Source organism: Canis lupus, chromosome 34, assembly GCF_048164855.1.
Source record: "Canis lupus baileyi chromosome 34, mCanLup2.hap1, whole genome shotgun sequence".
Lineage (NCBI taxonomy): Eukaryota > Metazoa > Chordata > Mammalia > Carnivora > Canidae > Canis > Canis lupus.
The window spans coordinates 9,283,700-9,302,842 of NC_132871.1; the positions used below are offsets into that span (position 1 = coordinate 9,283,700).

General features: G+C 38.1%; 1 protein-coding gene across 8 annotated transcripts in view; it reads left to right on the forward strand.

Annotated features, from left to right (window-relative positions):
• Positions 1-19,143, forward strand: part of PDE11A (phosphodiesterase 11A) — a 405,439-nt gene that overhangs the window by 183,945 nt on the left and 202,351 nt on the right. For all 8 annotated transcript variants that reach the window (XR_012023877.1, XR_012023878.1, XM_072811251.1 and 5 more), the window contains one exon: positions 12,806-12,870. Coding sequence is in view for 6 of the 8 variants with exons in the window: in XM_072811251.1 (XP_072667352.1) it covers positions 12,806-12,870 (65 nt within the window). In the remaining 2 variants the exon portion in view is untranslated. The remainder of the gene's footprint in view (positions 1-12,805; positions 12,871-19,143) is intronic.

Genomic DNA, 19,143 nt, shown 5'->3' on the forward strand with positions numbered 1-19,143 from the left:
TGTAGGAGCTCATTTTGATGGAAGTGTTTTGTTTGTGTCTTTTTATTATTATTATTATTATTCTCTCTTGTACTCTTCCCTCCCTATTTAATAGTTTGTGCCATTCCTAGGCCCCTAGTCAAGAACCAGGTCTTAAGTTGGGTCTCCTGCTATGTAGTAATATAACACTAAGCCAGAGCAGCATGGTTCAGTTTCTGAGGGTGAAGCTACATCACCTCTTTCAAGGGAACATTTTTAGTCCCCAAACCCCAGTAGAAGGTGAAATTCTGATCATTGCCACCTGCCTGTTTCTGGACTTGGAGGAGCACAGTAAGCCTATGTCTTCAAGCTTGACTCTCTAGAGATCTTTTCCTTTTTATATTCTCTGCTATCCTGCCTTTCTCTCTTTCTCTTTCTCTCTCTCTGTTTTTTAACCTCTAGATGTCTTTAAGATTTTCTCTTTCTGTATTTTATCAATCTTTGCTCTGTTTTTGGAAGAGAACGGATGTGTCAAAACATTAACTTATAGCATCATCTCAACTAGCATTCCATATGCTACTTTTTACAATTGGCGGGAGATGGGGGGGTGGGGAGGCATCATTTCAGGAAAAAAATCTGCTGGAAGTTTCCTTCCTTTAAAAATAACTTTTGCTTTTTTCTATTTTATTAGAATCATTCCTTGAGACAAAACATCTGATTATTGCCTTGTGATTTGAATATTTAAAAAGCTGGTTACTGCAGATGTATGGTATTTCCTGGCCTTTCTTCATCTGAGGGGAAGAGAAAGAAAAGAAATTGAAATCTAGTTACTGAAGCTTTGATTCATCAAACTCTTAATTCAGTTATTAGAGACTGCCTTCATGGTCTTTAAACTGAACAGGCAGGTGTTAACTGATCTGTTCACTCAGTGGATGCCAAAAATAGAAACAAGGAATGCCTTTCCAGCCTCTCTCCTGCCAAAATTAATATCTTACCCTCTTGTGCTTCCTTTAAGTATTTCAATCAATTTTAAGTGACTATCAATTGTATCTTCTACTAGACTGAAAAAATAGAAAGATTGTTCCATAGCTAGCTACTCTTGATCTTAGGAAATATTTAGTCCCTTGGACTGAATATTCCCTGCATAATGTTACTACATTCCATGGACCTAAGCAATTCCTATCCCTTCTGTGAGCTGCTTTCTAGCTCACGTATTTACTAATATCTCTATTTCTTTCTGTACTTCACCAAGGAAAGCAAGAATGTAGACATTTTCATGGTAAAGTCCTAAGGCACTGTCTTAGCACTAGTGTTTACATATGTTCTCCTTTCTTCTTTTTTTTTTAGAAGTCCAAGTTTTTTGTTTTATTTTATTTTATTTTTTTAAATTGTGGTTTAAAATTTTTTTTTTAATTGGAGTTCAAACTGCCAACATATAGCATAACACCCAGTGCTCATCCCGCCAAGTGCCCCCTCAGTGCCCATCACCGAGTCACCCCAAACCCCCACCCACCTCCTCTTCCACTACCCCTTGTTCATTTCCCAGAGTTAGGTGTCTCTCATGTTCTCCTTTCACGGCTCATCCTAATGGCTGGCAGCTATTGCCTCATGCAGAACTCCATCAAGGACTTCCTAACTCAGCTTATAACCATGATGCTAGTTTCTGGAGCTCACTTCCTAAACCATAAAGCAGGAGCTACACTTACTTTTTTTTTTAATATTTATTTATTTATTTATGATAGACATAGAGAGGGAGAGAGAGAGAGGCAGAGACACAGGAGGAGGGAGAAGCAGGCTCCACGCCGGGAGCCCGATGTGGGACTCTATCCCGGGACTCCAGGATCACGCCCTGGGCCAAAGGCAGGTGCTAAACCGCTGAGCCACCCAGGGATCCCCTACACTTACTTTTTAATATGTTCCTTAACTTCTTGGTTCTTATGTAAATACACATACAATTAAGCTATTAAATTAGATGATGATCTTCCTGAATCCAACACTTGAGAGGAATTGATGGAGGTAATGATTTTATCTGATCGTTCTGGAAAAGCCTATAATTCAATCCACTTCATCCTAAGGGATGGCAAAATTGCTCCAGGCTTTCTTTTCTATTTCACTTTCTTTCCATTTCCTCACTTTTCTTTAACTTGCTTTCTTCCTTTAAGAAAATCAGTGTAAATTCTTTTTGATTTTTGATCCAAGTGCGTTTTCTAGAGTACAAAGTGGCAACTATCTTAAAAAAACTCTAATGATTATCCAAACAATCATTGTTTTATATATATGTATATATATTAATGATGTGAGTATATGTACATATCATTAGTTATTAATATATATTTGTTATATAACTCACTTTATTAATAATTTTATATCAATATATTAACTCATATCATTAATCATTTATATTGTTAAATATGTGTGCATGTGTATATATATATATATATCTCCAACTTCTGAACTTCAGTCCCTACTGCCTATCTCCACCACATCCTGCCCCAAATCTTTACCACTTCTGAAATTTCCTGTTTCAGTTAATAGAATCTCCTGTTTCAGTTAATAGAATCATCATCATGTAGTAAGTAATTCAAGCTAAAAACCACATATTACAGTAGCTTCTAAGTGTTTCTTACCATTTACATGCAATCTTTGTAAGTTCTGTTGCTTTTATGTTGAAACAATTTCTAGCCCCTTCCTCCCACCTCTTCTACCACTGTCTTTACTTGTCTTTTCTAATCTCGTAGCTTCACATTTTCCTCAACTCATTTCTTCAGTTGCAAACAGGGCAATCTTCCTGTCCATCAATTCTTAATACTCCTTCTAGTTCTCTTGTAGAGCATCATCTGCTTCTTCCTTGATTCAGAATATTTGATAACTGTCTGTTGCCCACACAATAAAGTTCAAACTGCCCAACATACACGGTTCACCACTTATGCTCCCAACTTAACTTTCGGCTGTCCTTTCTGGTCTTCAGCCTCATTCTATCCCTTTCTTCCTCCTCTATCCTACCTCCCTATGATCAGCTTCTGCATGTATTTGCTTCTATATCTTTGTACGTATTATTCTTGTGGAAAAAAGATGCACCAGATAGTTAGGAAATAATTTCATCCAGGCTATTGCAATAGGGAGACCATTCATTTCTAAGGAACATCTCAAAGAAAAGGAAAGATGGAAACAGGTCTTATTTTGCTAGGCAGGGTGGTCTTTTGATTCAATTCTGGAACAAAGTGATAGGAGGGACTTCTTCATTATTACTGTTTTTTGGGGGAACCGGGCTCAAGTAAAGTTCAACAGTGTCAACTCTGTACTGGCTATTCTCTGCAAATCCCACCTGCCCCCAACTGTCTGTGAATTTTCTCTCTTTAACTCAGAACCCTTGAAGGCACTTGGGCTTTCTTGCCTACTGGCTTTCAGATGAGTTTGACAAACAAGAGGGGTTAGCAGATTTTTAAAAGTTTTATTTTAGATTTATTTATTTATTTTAAAGATATAGAGAACACAAGCAGGAAGGGCAGAGAGAGAGAAAAAGAGGGAGAGAATATCAAGCAGACTCCACGCTGAGGGCAGGGCCCTACTTGGGGTTCAGTACCATGACCCCAAGATCATGACCCTGAGCCAAAACCAAGAGTCAGATGCTTAACTGACTGCACCACCCAGGCATCCCAGCAAAAGATTTAAAGACTTAAGGAGAGAGAAATTGGGGATAGTATTCCTCTTGTTCTTTTCTGCCAGTTGTAGAGGTGGCTGGATTTTTCCAAGAATACCTACGATAGTTCTGATGCCTCTAGGACACCAATAAATTTATTTTCCCCTTCTTGCCATCCTTCCTTCTGTCTCTTGCTCTTTGTGACCTTTAGACATGCTCCTTTAGACTGCAGCCTTTCCAAAGTTGCTAGTTCCTGGGTACCTCACCATTTCTTATTGATTTCTTTTAAGTGTGGTTTCTGCCCACACTTCTGTAACTAGTCCCTTTTTTGAATTAGGTTCAGTTAAACCCTTTCGAGTGTTTTCTCTGTTTTTGGCCAAAACTCTGACCTACTTGTCCCTCAACCTGGAAAACTTCCCCCACTATCCAGCCTAGAACATGCCTGCCCACCCTTGAAGACATAATTCACAAAAAGGCTTCTTCAACACCCTCTTCTGTGTGCCTGTAGAATTTTGAATATATATTGTGATGAAATTATACTTTTGTGAACTGTTTACCCCCTCACTATTTTGAGTCCCTCAAAGACAGGACGTGATTTATGCCCCTTGGTATTTCCAGAGCCCATTACAATGCCTGAACACTAATCATTTGATAAATGTTGATTGAGTGAATCAACGATTAGAGTAAATTACTCATCAGTGTAAGTGAGAAATTTATCAAGAAGGATAGCAGTAGATGATCATTTAGTTCAGTCTTTTTCCCAGTAGAATAATCCTCTTGTAGAAAAATACAGATTAAGAAAACTAATGGAAAAAAAAAAAGAAAACTAATGGAAAAAATGGTGATTATTAGATCATTCTTATTTTCTTTTTGGTGGCAGGAGTAGATAGTCCTGAGCACAGTTTTTGTTTTTTTAAGTTGTTTTTAAATTAAAAAAAAAAAAAACACAGAGAGAAACCAGACCAACTAGTGCTTGATAAATAGCCAAATCAAAAGACTTCTGTCCATGGAGCTTTTCCAAAGAACAGGCAGAGATGCTTGGGGATATTTTGTTTACTTCACTGTGGCATGTGTACTGCCTTCCCTAGGGTGCAATAATCAGGGCTGATCAACAGCCAGAGGAGCTTGGAACCACTTGTTCAGTTTCATTGACCTATAAACCACTTCTGAGATTTCTCTCGTTAGATTCTTTTTTACTTTGTATGTGAATGTCGGCATTTATTTATTTAATATAGGTTCATTTGGTATATCTATTATAAAATCAGACTTGGATTTAGAGAATAAATTTTTAAAAATTAATGAGGCTGAGAACTATTCAATTGGTCCAAGTCAAGAATAAAGCATAAATTTTATTCTTCTTTTATGCTTTTGTCTGTTTTTTATTGGTCATAGTCTCCACAGTGACACTATATATCCCATTAAATTGCACTGAAATATTTTAGCTGTTTCATTTTTAAACCCAGGTGTCTGACTATAAATAATTTTCTACTTGAATGCATTATATTTTTAATAAATATTTTAAAAACATATAAATTGTTTGAGGCATGGCTGCCTAGAGTTTGGCTTTTCAAACAAAGATACTTTTAAGGGTGAAAAGAGGCACTTTTAATAATTGTCTCAGGATGATAGGCTTAATTAAAGTGAGACAATCCATGACAACTGGGACATATGCATGTCCTCAAGTATATCCCCCAGCCCTTACTGTGGTGCCTAAAATTTCCATCATTACAGTCTTGTTTCAGATGTAAAGATTCTGACTCTAGGAATATGCCTTCTGAATTATAGATAAATTACATAGGAATATGAATACATTAATCTATTATCAGTCATTAAAATTTAGCAAAAAATAACTGGTTAACTTGGTCCAGAGATGGCTCTAGACCAGGAGTCAGCAAACTCTTCTATGAAGGGCCAGCTAGGAAATACTTCAGGCTTTGTGGCCCATATGGTCTCTGTTGGAGCTACTCAACTCTACTGCTAGAGCAAAAGACAGCCACAGGTGACATTTTTTTTTTAATTTTTATTTATTTATGATAGTCACACACAGAGAGAGCGAGAGAGGCAGAGACATAGGCAGAGGGAGAAGCAGGCTCCATACACCGGGAGCCTGACGTGGGATTCGATCCCGGGTCTCCAGGATCGCGCCCTGGGCCAAAGGCAGGCGCTAAACCGCTGCGCCACCCAGGGATCCCCACAGGTGACATTTAATTAATGAGTAGGCTCTGTTAAAATGAAACTTTATGAAAACAGGTAGTGGGGCAGATTTGGCCCATAGTCTCTTTTGCCCATCCCTGCTCTAGAGGAATGAGAGGCAAGCAGATCAGTCTGCATTTCCAGAAATGTATTACTTCTCCACTGTTCCTTCTTGCTGGCCTCAACATGGACCAAGTCCCATGGGCATGTTGTCTTTAAGGGCCTAATATTCTGATGACTTTGAGGGTTCATTGGTGGTGAGTCTAATCTCAAATTGCCCTAAATTCAGAAAATCTGTAAGGAGATGCCACCAGAAGCCCTGGGTTCCCAGCTATATGGTCTAGACTAGGATTTCTGTGATAAATCCATTCTAAAATGGACTTGCAGCCCTTCATAGGTCACCTGGAATCAGACTAACTTTCTACACCTAAGGCTTTTTCTGACCCTTAAGTTTAAAGTTTTTTCCCCTTTAAAATATTATTTAAAAGTTAGAGACCTTATTTATTATTTTTTGATATCTCTCTTTGCTATCCATTGTACACTACTATGCCTTAGATAATCAATATTAGCCAAAGACAGTCAACATTATTCTCATTTTTTCTGCTAAAGACACAAGAACCTGTGACTTATCACACAAAATACAAAATAAGGGAACATAATCTATAACACTGCCCTTACTTCTGACACTAATTATAAGTTCAAAGGTTTCCAAGATCACCCTCAGTCTCAATAATTTGCTAAAAGGGCTCACAGAACTTACAGAAAGCTGTTATACTCATGGTTATGATTTATTATGGGGAAACATAGATTAAAATCAGCCAAAGGAGAACTATATGGGCAAGGTCCAGGAAGATTCCAAATGTGGAACTTCTAGTTGTCCTCTGTCACCATAGAGTCATGGGTAGCATTAACTTCTCTCAGCAATGATATGTGACAATGTACATGATGAAGTATTACCAACCAGGAAAAGTCACCCAAGACTTGGCATCCAGAGATCTTTATTGACGCTTAATCACCAAAATTTACAATAGCTAACCTCAGTCTCCATTCCCTCCAGAGGTCAAGTGATACCACATGACCCAAAGGTGCACCCCACCCCCGAACCACATTGTTGTGTGGCTCAAATTACATTGTTCTATCTGGCTGGCCCAAGGTCCTCAGGTCAACAAAGATATTTTTTCAAGACTGGACATTCCAGGGGCTTGGAGCTTACCTCTCAGGAGCTAAGAGTAAAGGCCAGAAACTTTCTTTGCTAAAGTTAATTCTTTATTACACACAAGGTCAACACTGTGGTTCAAGAACCCAGCATCAGACTTTGGCCGGGATATCATAGACTGGTTTATTGGGGGATATAACTAGTACTCTCCATGATAGAGAGTGATAAAGCTAAAGGATAATCCTTGACTTTCCCTTGACTCATTAAATTGAATTTAGAAAACAAAAACAATAAAATAAAACAAAATATTTGACCCTGTTTTTCTTTATAGCGTATGGTTTATATTGAAATAAAAAGTTCTAACATTTTAGAAAAAAAGTGTTTTTTCCTTTTAGTGGTTTTAAAAGGTCCTCTTTTACATATGAGGAGTTCAAACACATTTCATCAAGAGATTATTTATCTACTTCTCATTCTAGATCTATAAATTTTATAGCTTTAGAATTCCAGAATTTTCGATTCCATTTCTTTTCTTTCTTTCTTTCTTTCTTTTTTTTTTTTGATTCCATTTCTTATAAGCACTATCCTTGAGCAGGTTTTTTAAAAAAATTTAAACATTCTTTGAAGATTTTTATTCTCTTTTAATCTCTGGATATTATATTTCCTAGGTTTGTCTTCCTAAGATGTGGAAAGCAGAAGTTCACTTATTATTTTAGGAAGTGGTAGTTTTGAGGAGCCAGGGCAGATGAAGCTCCCTACCACACAGTAAACATCATGCATTCAGAGATTTTTTTTCCCTTTACTTTTCCACATGTAGCCCCAGGCCCTGTGCTACTTGATGTGTACAGGCACTCAGTATCTCTCTGTTGTGTGAAAAAAAAACAATTTTCAAAAAGTTAGAAACCTAACCCTTGCAGAAATCTAAAGCAAGCATGTACCAAAATCTTGTTTAACTCATCAAAGAGAGAAATCAAGTGAGGTGGTAAAGTAAATTCTAAAATAGGTACTGAAAGAATGCTAGGGTAAGATTGCTAGGTTAGATTTCTAAAATGGTTGCTATCATCCAGGACAATAAAATTGTTAACTATGGGCTTACCTTTACTACTGCACAGAAATCATTTGTATTTCTACTCACATAAAATTCATTTGCATTTCCACCTGAATAAAATTCATTTGTGTGGTGTCAAGCTGTTCTTTGTGGCCTCAATGCCTGTACTCACCTTGCTTGTTTTGAACTTTTACCTAGTTCTTGCCCATTCTGGGTACCCATCCCCTCATGATGACTTTCCCATTTTACCCCTTCCTCTCCATGTTGACCCAGTTACATTCAGATTACCAAAGAGCAGGCTTCTCAAGTGGCACAAGCTACCTTAGCCCTGACCCCAATACAGGTACTTACCATGGGTCCTTGCTCTGCTCTTTCCCTGCCTGCAGTGACCAAACTTTGGGCTTTGGGTGACTTTATGTGGTCCTGTGAGCATACCATGCTCCCCTCTCTAGGAATTTTTTTTTCCTCTCTAGGATTTGTGATGAATTCTTTAATTTCTCCAAATATAATTTTGGTGGATGTGTCCGAGTGATCCTTAATGACCCCACAAGGGGGGCTTACTCCCTCATATGCAACCCAATTTGCATTACTATCAGTTTTTCAGAAAGTAATATCTATCCTTTTAGAGTTGTAAAGTACTCCAATAAAAAGTAAAAGAGAAACCAAATGAAATATTGTTGGGGAGTTTAATCTCATCTGTCAGGTTAGAAAAATAAAAGCATCTCCTGTTCGAGGGGTGCCTGGGTGGCTCAGTCAGTTAAGCATCTGACTCTTGATTTGGGCTCCAGTCATGATCTCAGAATCATGAGATCCAGCCCTCTGTTGGGCTCTGCACACTGGGCACATACCCTGCGTAAGTTTCTCTCTCCCTCTCCCCCTCCCACTTGCACTCTTTCTCTCTCTCTCTCTAAAAAAAGAAAAAAAAAGTTTTGATTTCCAAATGCAGAAACAATAGTTTATTGGTATTTTGATTAGTTTTATATTAAGCCAAGTATTTTACTTCAAGCTACTTTTAGCCTGTGTTTATTTAAATTCAGGCATTAATGGGTATTCAAAAAATATTTATAGAATTGATAAATAAAGGCAGAGTTTATCTGACTATTCTGACTTTGAAGGAATCACATCCAGATAATTTGGTGTCACAATCTTGCTCCTGTTTATAAAAGCAGTGGTAGTGGGGAAACTGGGGCTATAGAATCAGACTGACATGGTTCAAATCGCAATTCTGTGGTGTGTTGGTTGTATGGTTTCCAGAAAACCACTTAACCCCTCTGAGCCTTAATTTCCCTTCAATAAAGTGGGCATAATAATATTTACCATGCCAGGATATTTTAGTCATTGATACCTATATAAAGGATTGGTCATAATGTATGTGAAATGCCTCATACATATTTGGAGCAAAAAGGGAGAATATGGTTGTCTTAGTTCAGGCTACTATAAGAAATTAATATACAATGGATGGCTTAAAGAACATATATTTCTCACAATGCTGGAGACTGGGAAGTCCAAGATCAAGGCACTAGCAAATCTGATGCCTAGTGCGGGCACTTTTCCTGATTTGTAGATGGCCATCTTCTCATTGTATCCCCAAATAGCAAAGAAAAGGAGAAGAAGCAAGCTCTCTCTGCCTCTTCTTATAAAAGCATCAGTTCCTTATGGGGGGCTTCACCCTCATGACCTAATCACCTCTCAAAGACCCCATCTCCAAATACCATCACATTGAAAATTAGGGTTTCAGCTAATGAATTTGGGGGGACTACAAACATATAGTCCATAGCAACAGCATAAACATGATAAAAATAGGGAAAGAATTTTCTGTCATCTAACAAAATAATGGGAATAAATCACAAATGATGAGAGATCAAAGTAGAGCTAGAGGACTAACTCCCCCTTTTAAAATCTGTGACAATTTTGTATTATGCAGACATAAATGAAATGCTACTACTTTTTACCTTATTATTGTTTTAACTTTAAAAATTATTTGGAGTATAGTTCAAGGGATTTATTATTTGGTGATAGCTTATAGTTTCTTTGTGGCTTGATAGCCTTTTGAGGCCCAAGAATATTGCAAGTGGATGAGGATTCCTCAGTGATTGGTTTCTGTTTAAATCCTCAATTAAGATTAGTGTTCTGGTTATCTTTTCTGTGTAACAAACCCAAAGTTTAGAGGCTTAAATCAATCATATCATGCCCACAGATCTGTGGATCAGAAATTTGGAGAGAGTACCACAAGGAGGATGGCCTGACTCTTTTCAGGATATCTGAGGCCTCACACTGTTGGAAAAACATAGTCAGGGATGACTTAAGGGCTGGGAACTGGAATCATCTGCAGATTTGTTCACTCATATGTCTGACTCCTAGACTGGAAGGACTTAAAGACTGGCTGCTGACCAGAGCATCTACACATGGCCTTTTTATGTGGTTTGCCTCCCTTTCAGCAGAGTGGCCTTAGGGCAGTTGAACCTCTTACATGGTGTCTTGGGGCCACAGACACAAGTATTTCATCAGATGACACAGAGGGTGTATTGCCTTTTATGACAATCTCAGAAGGTACATCATGTCCATTCTATATACTCTATTGGTCAAAGTGGTCAGAAACCCATTTAGATTCAAGGGGGTGGGAATATAGACCCTACCACTTGGTAGGAGGGTGGCAGGGTCGTATTGTAGTGAAGAGTGTGGGATAGGAGATATTGTTGTGACCATCTTTAGAAAACAAATTTGGCCACAATGAATGATTTTGTAGAGGCTTAGTTCACACTGAAATATGAAATGAAATGTGTGCTCTAGTTGTCAAGGGCATTTTCTTGCAGTTGGTCTACTGTGACTCCCCTGCATTTGGCTAGTCACACACAATTTTCTTTGTGATGGGCTTCTCTTTTCTTTTATCCTTTTCCTAATGTTGCATTTTCTTAGTTTGGGTTCATTACCTCACTGATAAAGCTGTTTTAATATTTAATCTATTCCCAGTTTCCAAATCATTTTCTCAGGTGCCCATCAATTCCTCATAAGTGGTTAATTTAAAAGGCCTTTGAAGCATGACTGCATCCAGCTAAGGCAAATATAAATGTCAACCTTGGAAGCATCCAGTGACATTCAGATGACTCCTTTCAGTGTAAGGGCCTCATTTTTCTATCATGTGGTATAGTTTGTCAAAAGAGGACCAGAAATGGTGCTTTTCCTACTCAACATTTTTAATGTTGTTGAAAGAACTGGCACTCTAGAATCAAGCAGACATGCTTTGATCCCAGGTGCCCCATTTAGTTGTGTGAAATTGAGCAAGTTTCTTAAAAATTATGGGTTAGTTTCCTCATCTATACACTGAGAATAAAAATCCCTGCTTTATAGAGCTGTACTAAGGAACTTAAATAGTCCAAGAAGCTTCTGATGTAGAGCCTGGAGTATAATAAGAACTCAATAGCTAATAATAAGAAAAACTATCTTTACACTTTCTGTGTCCAAACTTTTCTTTCAGAGTAGTAAGCTTGATCGTGTTCTTGCACTGAATATTCTGGTTTCACAAGATGAGTGAGGGAGGAAGTATCCACACCAGGGATGATCCTTGAAGAAGATGGTTTTCTCTTCTTTACCCTTGGAGCAGGAAGTGGGAGGGCAGGTGTCAACAAAATGTTCACCTGAGAACAATGATAAACCAGGGAAGACGACTGGGGTCAATGGAGGGCATCCTTTTCAAGGTTTTGTCTCTACCTTCTTCTCCAAAGGACAATAAAAATTTTTAAATGTTTTCAAATGAGATGTCCCTTGGCAAGATTGCCACAAAATAGTATACTCCTCATTGTAAATACATAACACAATAAATTTTCCCCCCAATGTTTGTTTGTTTTTGTTTCTTAAATTCCACATATGAGTGGGAAAAAGGAGAGGCAAACCAAGAAACAGACTCATAGCTATAGAGAACATACTGATGGTTACCAGAGGGAGGGGGTGGAGGATGGGTAAATAGGTGATGGGGATTAAGGAGGGCACTTGTGATGAACACTGGCTATTGTATGGAAGTGTCGAATCATTAAATTCTATACCTGAAACTAATACTACGCTATATGTTAACTGGAATTTAAAGAAAAACTTGAAAAATATATGCATATTTAGTAAAATGTATTAAAACGTTGGCAATGTATGCTATGTTGGAAGTAAAATCCAAAATGAGAGTTGATGGTGGGCACAGGATCTCTAAGTGTGTGTAGACTTTGGGATTGAGGCCGCCATCTGGGCAGAAGTTGAAACAGATATGGTGAGAAAGCAATACAAGAAGCAGGGAGGAAGAGAAGGAGGGAGAGAGGGAGACAGAGAGGTGGGAGGCAAGAATGAGAGAAGAGATGTAAGTCATAGCCCCCTCTTGGCTCATTTCCTTCCCATGAGTTCTGCAAGAAACTTTTGTTCCTTAAAATCAGTCTCACTTTATATAGGCTGGCTCAAATGGCTTCTGTTTCTTGCAACCGAAGGGTATAGTGAGTTGATTTCTCTGTCTCCATTTCTGAGCCCACCAAATGCATTGTTGGACTAAGTGCTGTTTAATGATTTTTTTGGCTCCCTGATTTCTTATATTTCTTTTATTTCACCATGCCTAACATGGCACCTTGTACACCATGGATGTCTAGTAGATATCTATCAACATAAAAAAAACGTGGGGTAGAATTTTCTTCCTCTGTCCCTTGAGATTTCTCCACTTAAAATTGCACTTTAATCTCCAATTATTATAATAATTATTGTAAAGATGAAAAGTGTTAATTGCATTATTTTAACCTACAAGAAAGCTCTAATTGACTTGAATTTATGTCTTTCTGTGTGGCAGGTGGTGAAGTTTACCAAATCCTTTGAATTGATGTCCCCAAAGTGCAGCGCTGATGCTGAGAACAGGTAGGGCTTGTAAGTTTCAGGTTTGTCTTTTGCTCCTTGTCTTCAGTCTGTGGTGTTGGCAGCATCGTGTAATTCTTTAAGGATAGGAGTTCTTTCTTTAGATCAGCAAGTGCAGACAAATATCATCACTCTTCTGTATTTCATGGCTTAAAGAAAAACTGCTGCCTTTGTATGTCAACTATATTTCAATAGTAAATATTTTCAAGAAACTATAGATTAAAAATACATGTGTCTATGTTGCAGGATAAAACTACACGTGAATAAAGTAAATTTTGAGATATTCCCCCAACTACACAGACAGCCTAATTTTCGGCTTTATTCTGGCCCTTTGCTTCTCTTCCTCCCTTTTGCTTGCTCATATTTGGCCATTAATATATACCCTTGGGAAAGAGTGAGTTTCCAGTAACTCATTTTTTGTGCCATTGGTATCTTTGAAGTAAAGGTGAGAGTTGGGGACAATCAGTGAATTTCTGTTACCTTTGCAGTTCTTTGAATGCTGGTTGGGCTGCTACAAAAGTAGACTCTGTTTACTTTGATCACTTCTAGAGGAAGGGCTAAAAAATAGTGAAACTGACCAAAATACAAAAATATGGGAAAGACAAGTAAAATACTTATGGTGGCATGATGATGATGATAATGATATTAATACTGATACCAATGCAGCAAGATAATCAGCTTCCAATAGTTGAATGCTAAGTGTGCCAGGTTCTATCTAAAGGCTTTATATACATTTAATCCTATGAAGTCAGCATCATTACCCCTGCATATCAGAAAAAAACAAGGTTTAGTGAGTTTAAGTGACTTGTTACAAGTCCTGCAGGCAGTAAGTGGTAGCCACATCCAAGGACAGGGTCACCTAGATAGAACTCTCCCAACCTCTGAACTTTGATCCCATTGCCACACATAATTTACATCCTGGCAGTTAATCTCATACAGTGAATGCCTCTTGGGTTAATATTCCCCAAATTTGGCCCTATCAATCAGAATCAAGCTTGGGGAACTTGATAAAAACAATTCCCAGAACCTGCACTGAGAGATTTTGATTCAATATGTTGAAATTGAAGTCCTAAAGATCTATATATTCAAAGGGCTCCCTGGGTACTACCTGCTTCAAGATGTAATATTCAAGGGTAATTTGATTTTATATATCCATCATTGCCTTAAGTTCAGGAAATAGAAATCAGCACATTAAAATCGACACTTCATTTAGTTGCTTTAATTTTTATCCAGTGCCTGAAATTTAAAAGAGGCCTTTGCTACATTATAGGGCTTTCTTGAAAAGGCAAAATTATAGGAACAGAAAGCAGATCAGTAGTTTCCAGGAGCCAGAGATGAAGAGAGGGATATACGATGAAGGGGCCCAGGGGAATTTGGGGATGTGATGGAATCGTTCGATTATCTTGCTGTGGTGGTGGTTGTATGACTACATTTATCAAAATTTACAGAACCATACACTAAAAAGGGTAAATTTTACTGTCTGTAAATTATACCTTAAGATAGGGGGAAAAGAGGCCTTTCATAGGAGGTTTTCATTTTCATACAAATATATTTATGTCCACATCTATATCTAATGTAAGTGAATCTATACCCAAAAGTAATATATTTAGACATAGAGAGTTACTAGTGGTGTACTGAGCAGGTTTCCCAAAGTTTTCATGTAAAGTAACATGAAATGCACTAGAAAAAAACATGTATTCATACTTACTCCTTGAGCTAGTCACAGCCTCACGTAAGCCCTCCCTCATGTATGAAGGGGGCAAGTTTTATGGAGTTAATGAAATGCAACCTTTGAAATTCTAATGCTTCAATATTGTTCTTTTTTATGCTACGGAATGTATCCTCTTGGTTAATACAGAGTTAAATATTTCTGATCTTTTGATTATTTTTAATGATGAAAGAACTTCCATGTCAAAACAGAATGACCCAAGGCCCAGTGTGCCCTTGGCAAACTTTCTGATAATAAAGAAAGAAGGAAAGAAAGAAAGGTCCCGATTTTCTTTAAAGAGACATTTGAAAAGTGCCTTTGAACTTTGACATTATGAAATAGTACTCTCCATCATTCTATTTGTGGCCTTTAAATTAATGTAGAATGTTCATTTATCTCAGAAGACCTTTCCTGAATTGTCTAGTAATTTCCCTCTTGTAGATGTGGGTTCCTTCAGTCATTTATTGGAAGTTGAAGGAATAAAGACAAGTGGCCTAAGCATTTACTTTGCCAGAGGCTGTGGAAGAGACATTGAAACAGGCTAGGAGTCTACAAATCACAGTGTACACTCAGCACATTGTAAATCTTTCCTTTAACCTTTCATCACTAAACATCTTCACTGTAGATAATGTCCATTAGATACCTTAGTCCTCTGGACATCATTCAGAGTTATAATAGGATAGCTTTTGAAGATAATGTCTACGGCTTCATGCAACAGTGTTTCAGGGTACAGTTTAATTCTGGTGAATTCTGGCTTAAGGCTTCCTAATTTTTATAGACAGTCCTTCAAGATTTAAAAAAAAAAAAAAAGTTATGTTGCTGGCTCATCATTTTTGCATGTTACCCTATAGGGCTAACTCCTTTGTCATGGCCACACTCCTCTTGGTCTTCATGTAATTAATACTAAGCAGTTTGACAGTAAGAAATGATTTGATCCATTTCTCTCCATGAGGGATGTACCTCCTCTGGGGCACCCTTGACAACTCCTCCAGTGATAAAATTCTCACTGTGTTACCATGGGCTTTTTTCTACTGATAGCGTTTTCTAATTGTTAGAAGAGCCTTTTACATTCCTTTAACTTCCACCTATTTGTCCTGAATTTGTCCATTAAAGATAGTTGTTCTTTCATTAATTTTATTCCTTTATTCAATAGCAATTTGTTGAATACCTACTCTGTGCTGGGAACTATATAGGTAATGGGGCTACAGAGATTTTTTAAAAACCAGCAGTCTGCCTTCAAGGATCTCAAGGCCAAGGAACAGAGGTAGGAGTAGGTTAAGAATATACTATAGCCATAACTAGATTTCACCAGGCCTCCAAACCTTGGCTGTAAGTAAAGTCACAGTAAGAGTGATAATTTATATTTGGCTGCTTGGTCATTTCTGCTTTGAAGTCTAAGACCCTCCAGCCCTTTGCAAAGGTCACTCTTAAAGTAGTTCTGGGAGTCTCCAGGATTTAAACAAACAAAAACAAAATAATTTTTTGCTGACTCATCATTTTCCCAAGTGTCCTCTCCTAAAACCTCTCCCCCTAGATATAACAGAGCAGCATCTGCTGGGCATGGGCCTCCTCACACACTCCAGAATTCATTGCACTGTCTCAGAGGCACTGGTGGCCTTTTCAAATCTGAGCAAGGCTGGGTAATGAGTACATAAGTGGGAAGAGGGCTCACTTTCCCTACCATGTGTTATAGTTTGTTGTTTGACCCCTAAACTGCCTTGCATACACTCCATTTTTTTTTCCAAATCTTTCAATTCCTAAAGCTTTTATCTGTAGCCCTTCTTTTTCCATAGGACTTGAACTAAGTCTATGGGAACAGGCTTAGGAACCAGAACTTGGATTGAGGGCCAGCCATTAAATTGCTCTCTTGGTTTTCCCACCTTACTTCCATGTTGGCCATCAGGTTTAGAGCCTCAAAACCTCCACCTCACAGTCCATTTCCCTCTGTGCAATTATCTTGTGCAAATAAATGCCTTCTCATGTACAGATGTGTCTCAGTTTAGGCTCATATGTCCCATTATTAAGTAAATCAGTGCCTGCAAACCAATTCAATACTTTCTATAAAAGGTTTATTGCCAGGTGGTATTTTAATAGAGAACTCATCTGGATAAAAATGGAAGGTGATATTCAGGGAAAACTCTTAGATGTTGTGAAACTTCAGTTAGGTCCTGTAGGAAAATGGAAAGTTAGTGACACCGCTACCTTCCAGGAAGAGGAAACATTGTAAACAGAGGCACAGAGGTGAGAAAGCTAACAAGGCATGTTTCAGGATCTTTAATTTGGGCTGTGAGCTATTGTCACAAAGGTCATCATAATTGATGGTGGTGACCCTTAACTCCCCATAAGGACACCCAGCTAATTGGAATGCCAACTGACTGGGGCAAGGATCTTTTTGGGTCTTGAAATGCTTAAACTCTTTTGATTGGCCTGGAGACTGGCTACATGTTTACTCATAGGAGTTAACCACAGACAGTGACATACTGAGATTTGTGTCTTGAGAACTCACCTGGGCATTAGAATGGGAGAAGGACTAGAGGAATGGCAGACTAAAGCCACCAAGGGATTACTGCCTCACCCCAGTGGCACTGGCTCAATACTGGAAGACTGCCATGGATCCGCTGTGCTTTACATCTGCTTTTCTTAGATGATTTTTATACTTCATGTCTCCAGACTCTTTACCACTATTTACACTCTCCCCTGGATATGCCCCAGCTTGCCTGAGTCTTTCTTAAAGTGATGTTTTCTAGAATGGGACATACTTTCCAATTTTTTTCACAATCAGAACAGATCAGAAAGAGATATGTACCTCAGTTTTTCAGAACACAGTACTATTAATGCATTGTTTATTTATTTTTTTTTGCATTGTTTATTTATAGTCATCTTGTGTTATCAATGCTGACTTATTTTTAAAAATGGTTTTATCAAAAAAAAATAAAAATGGTTTTATCTGATTCATGTGATACTCCACCTCCTCAGATCTTGCTGTTAGAACCTTTCCTATGGGGCAGCCCGGGTGGCTCAGCGGTTTGGCACCGCCTTCGGCCCAGGGCGTAATCCTGGAAACCTGAGATCAAGTCCCATGTCGGGCTCCCTGCATGGAGCCTGCTTCTCCCTCTGCCTGTGTCTCTGCCTCTCTCTCTCTGTGTGTGTCTCTCATGAATAAATAAATAAAATCTTAAAAAAAAAATAGAACCTTTCCTATGAAGCCTAATTTAAGAATATTTAGTGAACCAGCCTGAATAAACTTTCTTGGATCTCTTCAAACTTTGAGAACCTCTTTTCTATCCTCAGTGGGAACAGGTAGTTTGAATAATCATGTGTACCTTAGAAATGGAAAACGCACATTTATGGACATCTTAATAGAAATTTTCATTTAGTTTGAAATATATTTGGCCAAATTTTGTTGATGTATCTCCTAGGTATAAGTTTGGATGCTGCTTTGGAAATTATACTTTCTCAGCTGTGCTACATAAGATATTTTTTTAAAGCCAAATGTCTATAATTTCTAGAAGATAACAACTGACTAAAGGGGAATTTTTTCACATTTAATGGAATATAGTGGAAATGTTGTTATTTAAAATCTGAGTTCTGTGGCCACTTTGGCCTTCTGAGAATAAGGGTGTAGTGGGGACAGAATTTATTTTAGTGGGAAGCAATCCTTTTTTTTTTTTTTAAACTTAATCTTTATGCTGTATTTTTCATTTGTTGTGACTGGAAGGAGAGGAGAAAAATAAAGCTAGCAATCTCAGAGCAGCTAAATGGCAAGATGCTTGGTTTAAGGAGCCTTTTGGTATGCAGGTCAGCCTGGAGAGTGAGAGCTAAAATGTTCTGTCTGAAAAGATGAGGACAAATGGTAGGCAGAATAATGGTTCCCCAAAGATACCCAGATCCTAATCCATAGAACCTGTGAATGTTACATGGCAAAATGGACTTTGCAGATCTGTGTAAGAATCTTGAGATGGGGAGAATTATCTTGGATTTTTCTGAAGGGTTCAGTGCAACCCTAAGGGTTCTTATAAGTAGAGGAAATGTGACAAGAGCAGAGATCAGAATGATGCAGATTGAGAAAGACTTGACCTACCCTTGCTGGCTTTAAAGATGGAGGAATGGGGGAGACAAGGAATGTGGGCAAGTTGTATAGTTAGAAAAGGCAAGGAGATGGATTCTCCCCTAGAGAATGGTATAAATTGTAAGATAAGAACTTTGTGCTATTTAAAGCCACTTGAGTTTGTGGGAATGTGTTATAACAGCAGTAAGAAACTAATACAGGGGTTTGACTTTAGTAAGAGTCCAGGAAGAAGAAAATTCAGGAACAAAATGAAGGAGTCAAGAGAGGTGAACCAAGTCTTCAAGAATCAAGGAGGTGGAGAAACATGAGTAGAGGCTGAAACTTGTGGGGAAAACATGGCCTGTGAAAAATTCCCAGGGATGAGACAGGCAATGGATTTGTCTGAACTGTCTGTTGTGCTCAGTGTTAAAATATGACACCCATTTTATCCTTTGCTTGCTGTCCTCAGTTTCTACTCGAGCTCTGGTGTTCCATCCAAAGGCTCTTCTGTGTAGTCACT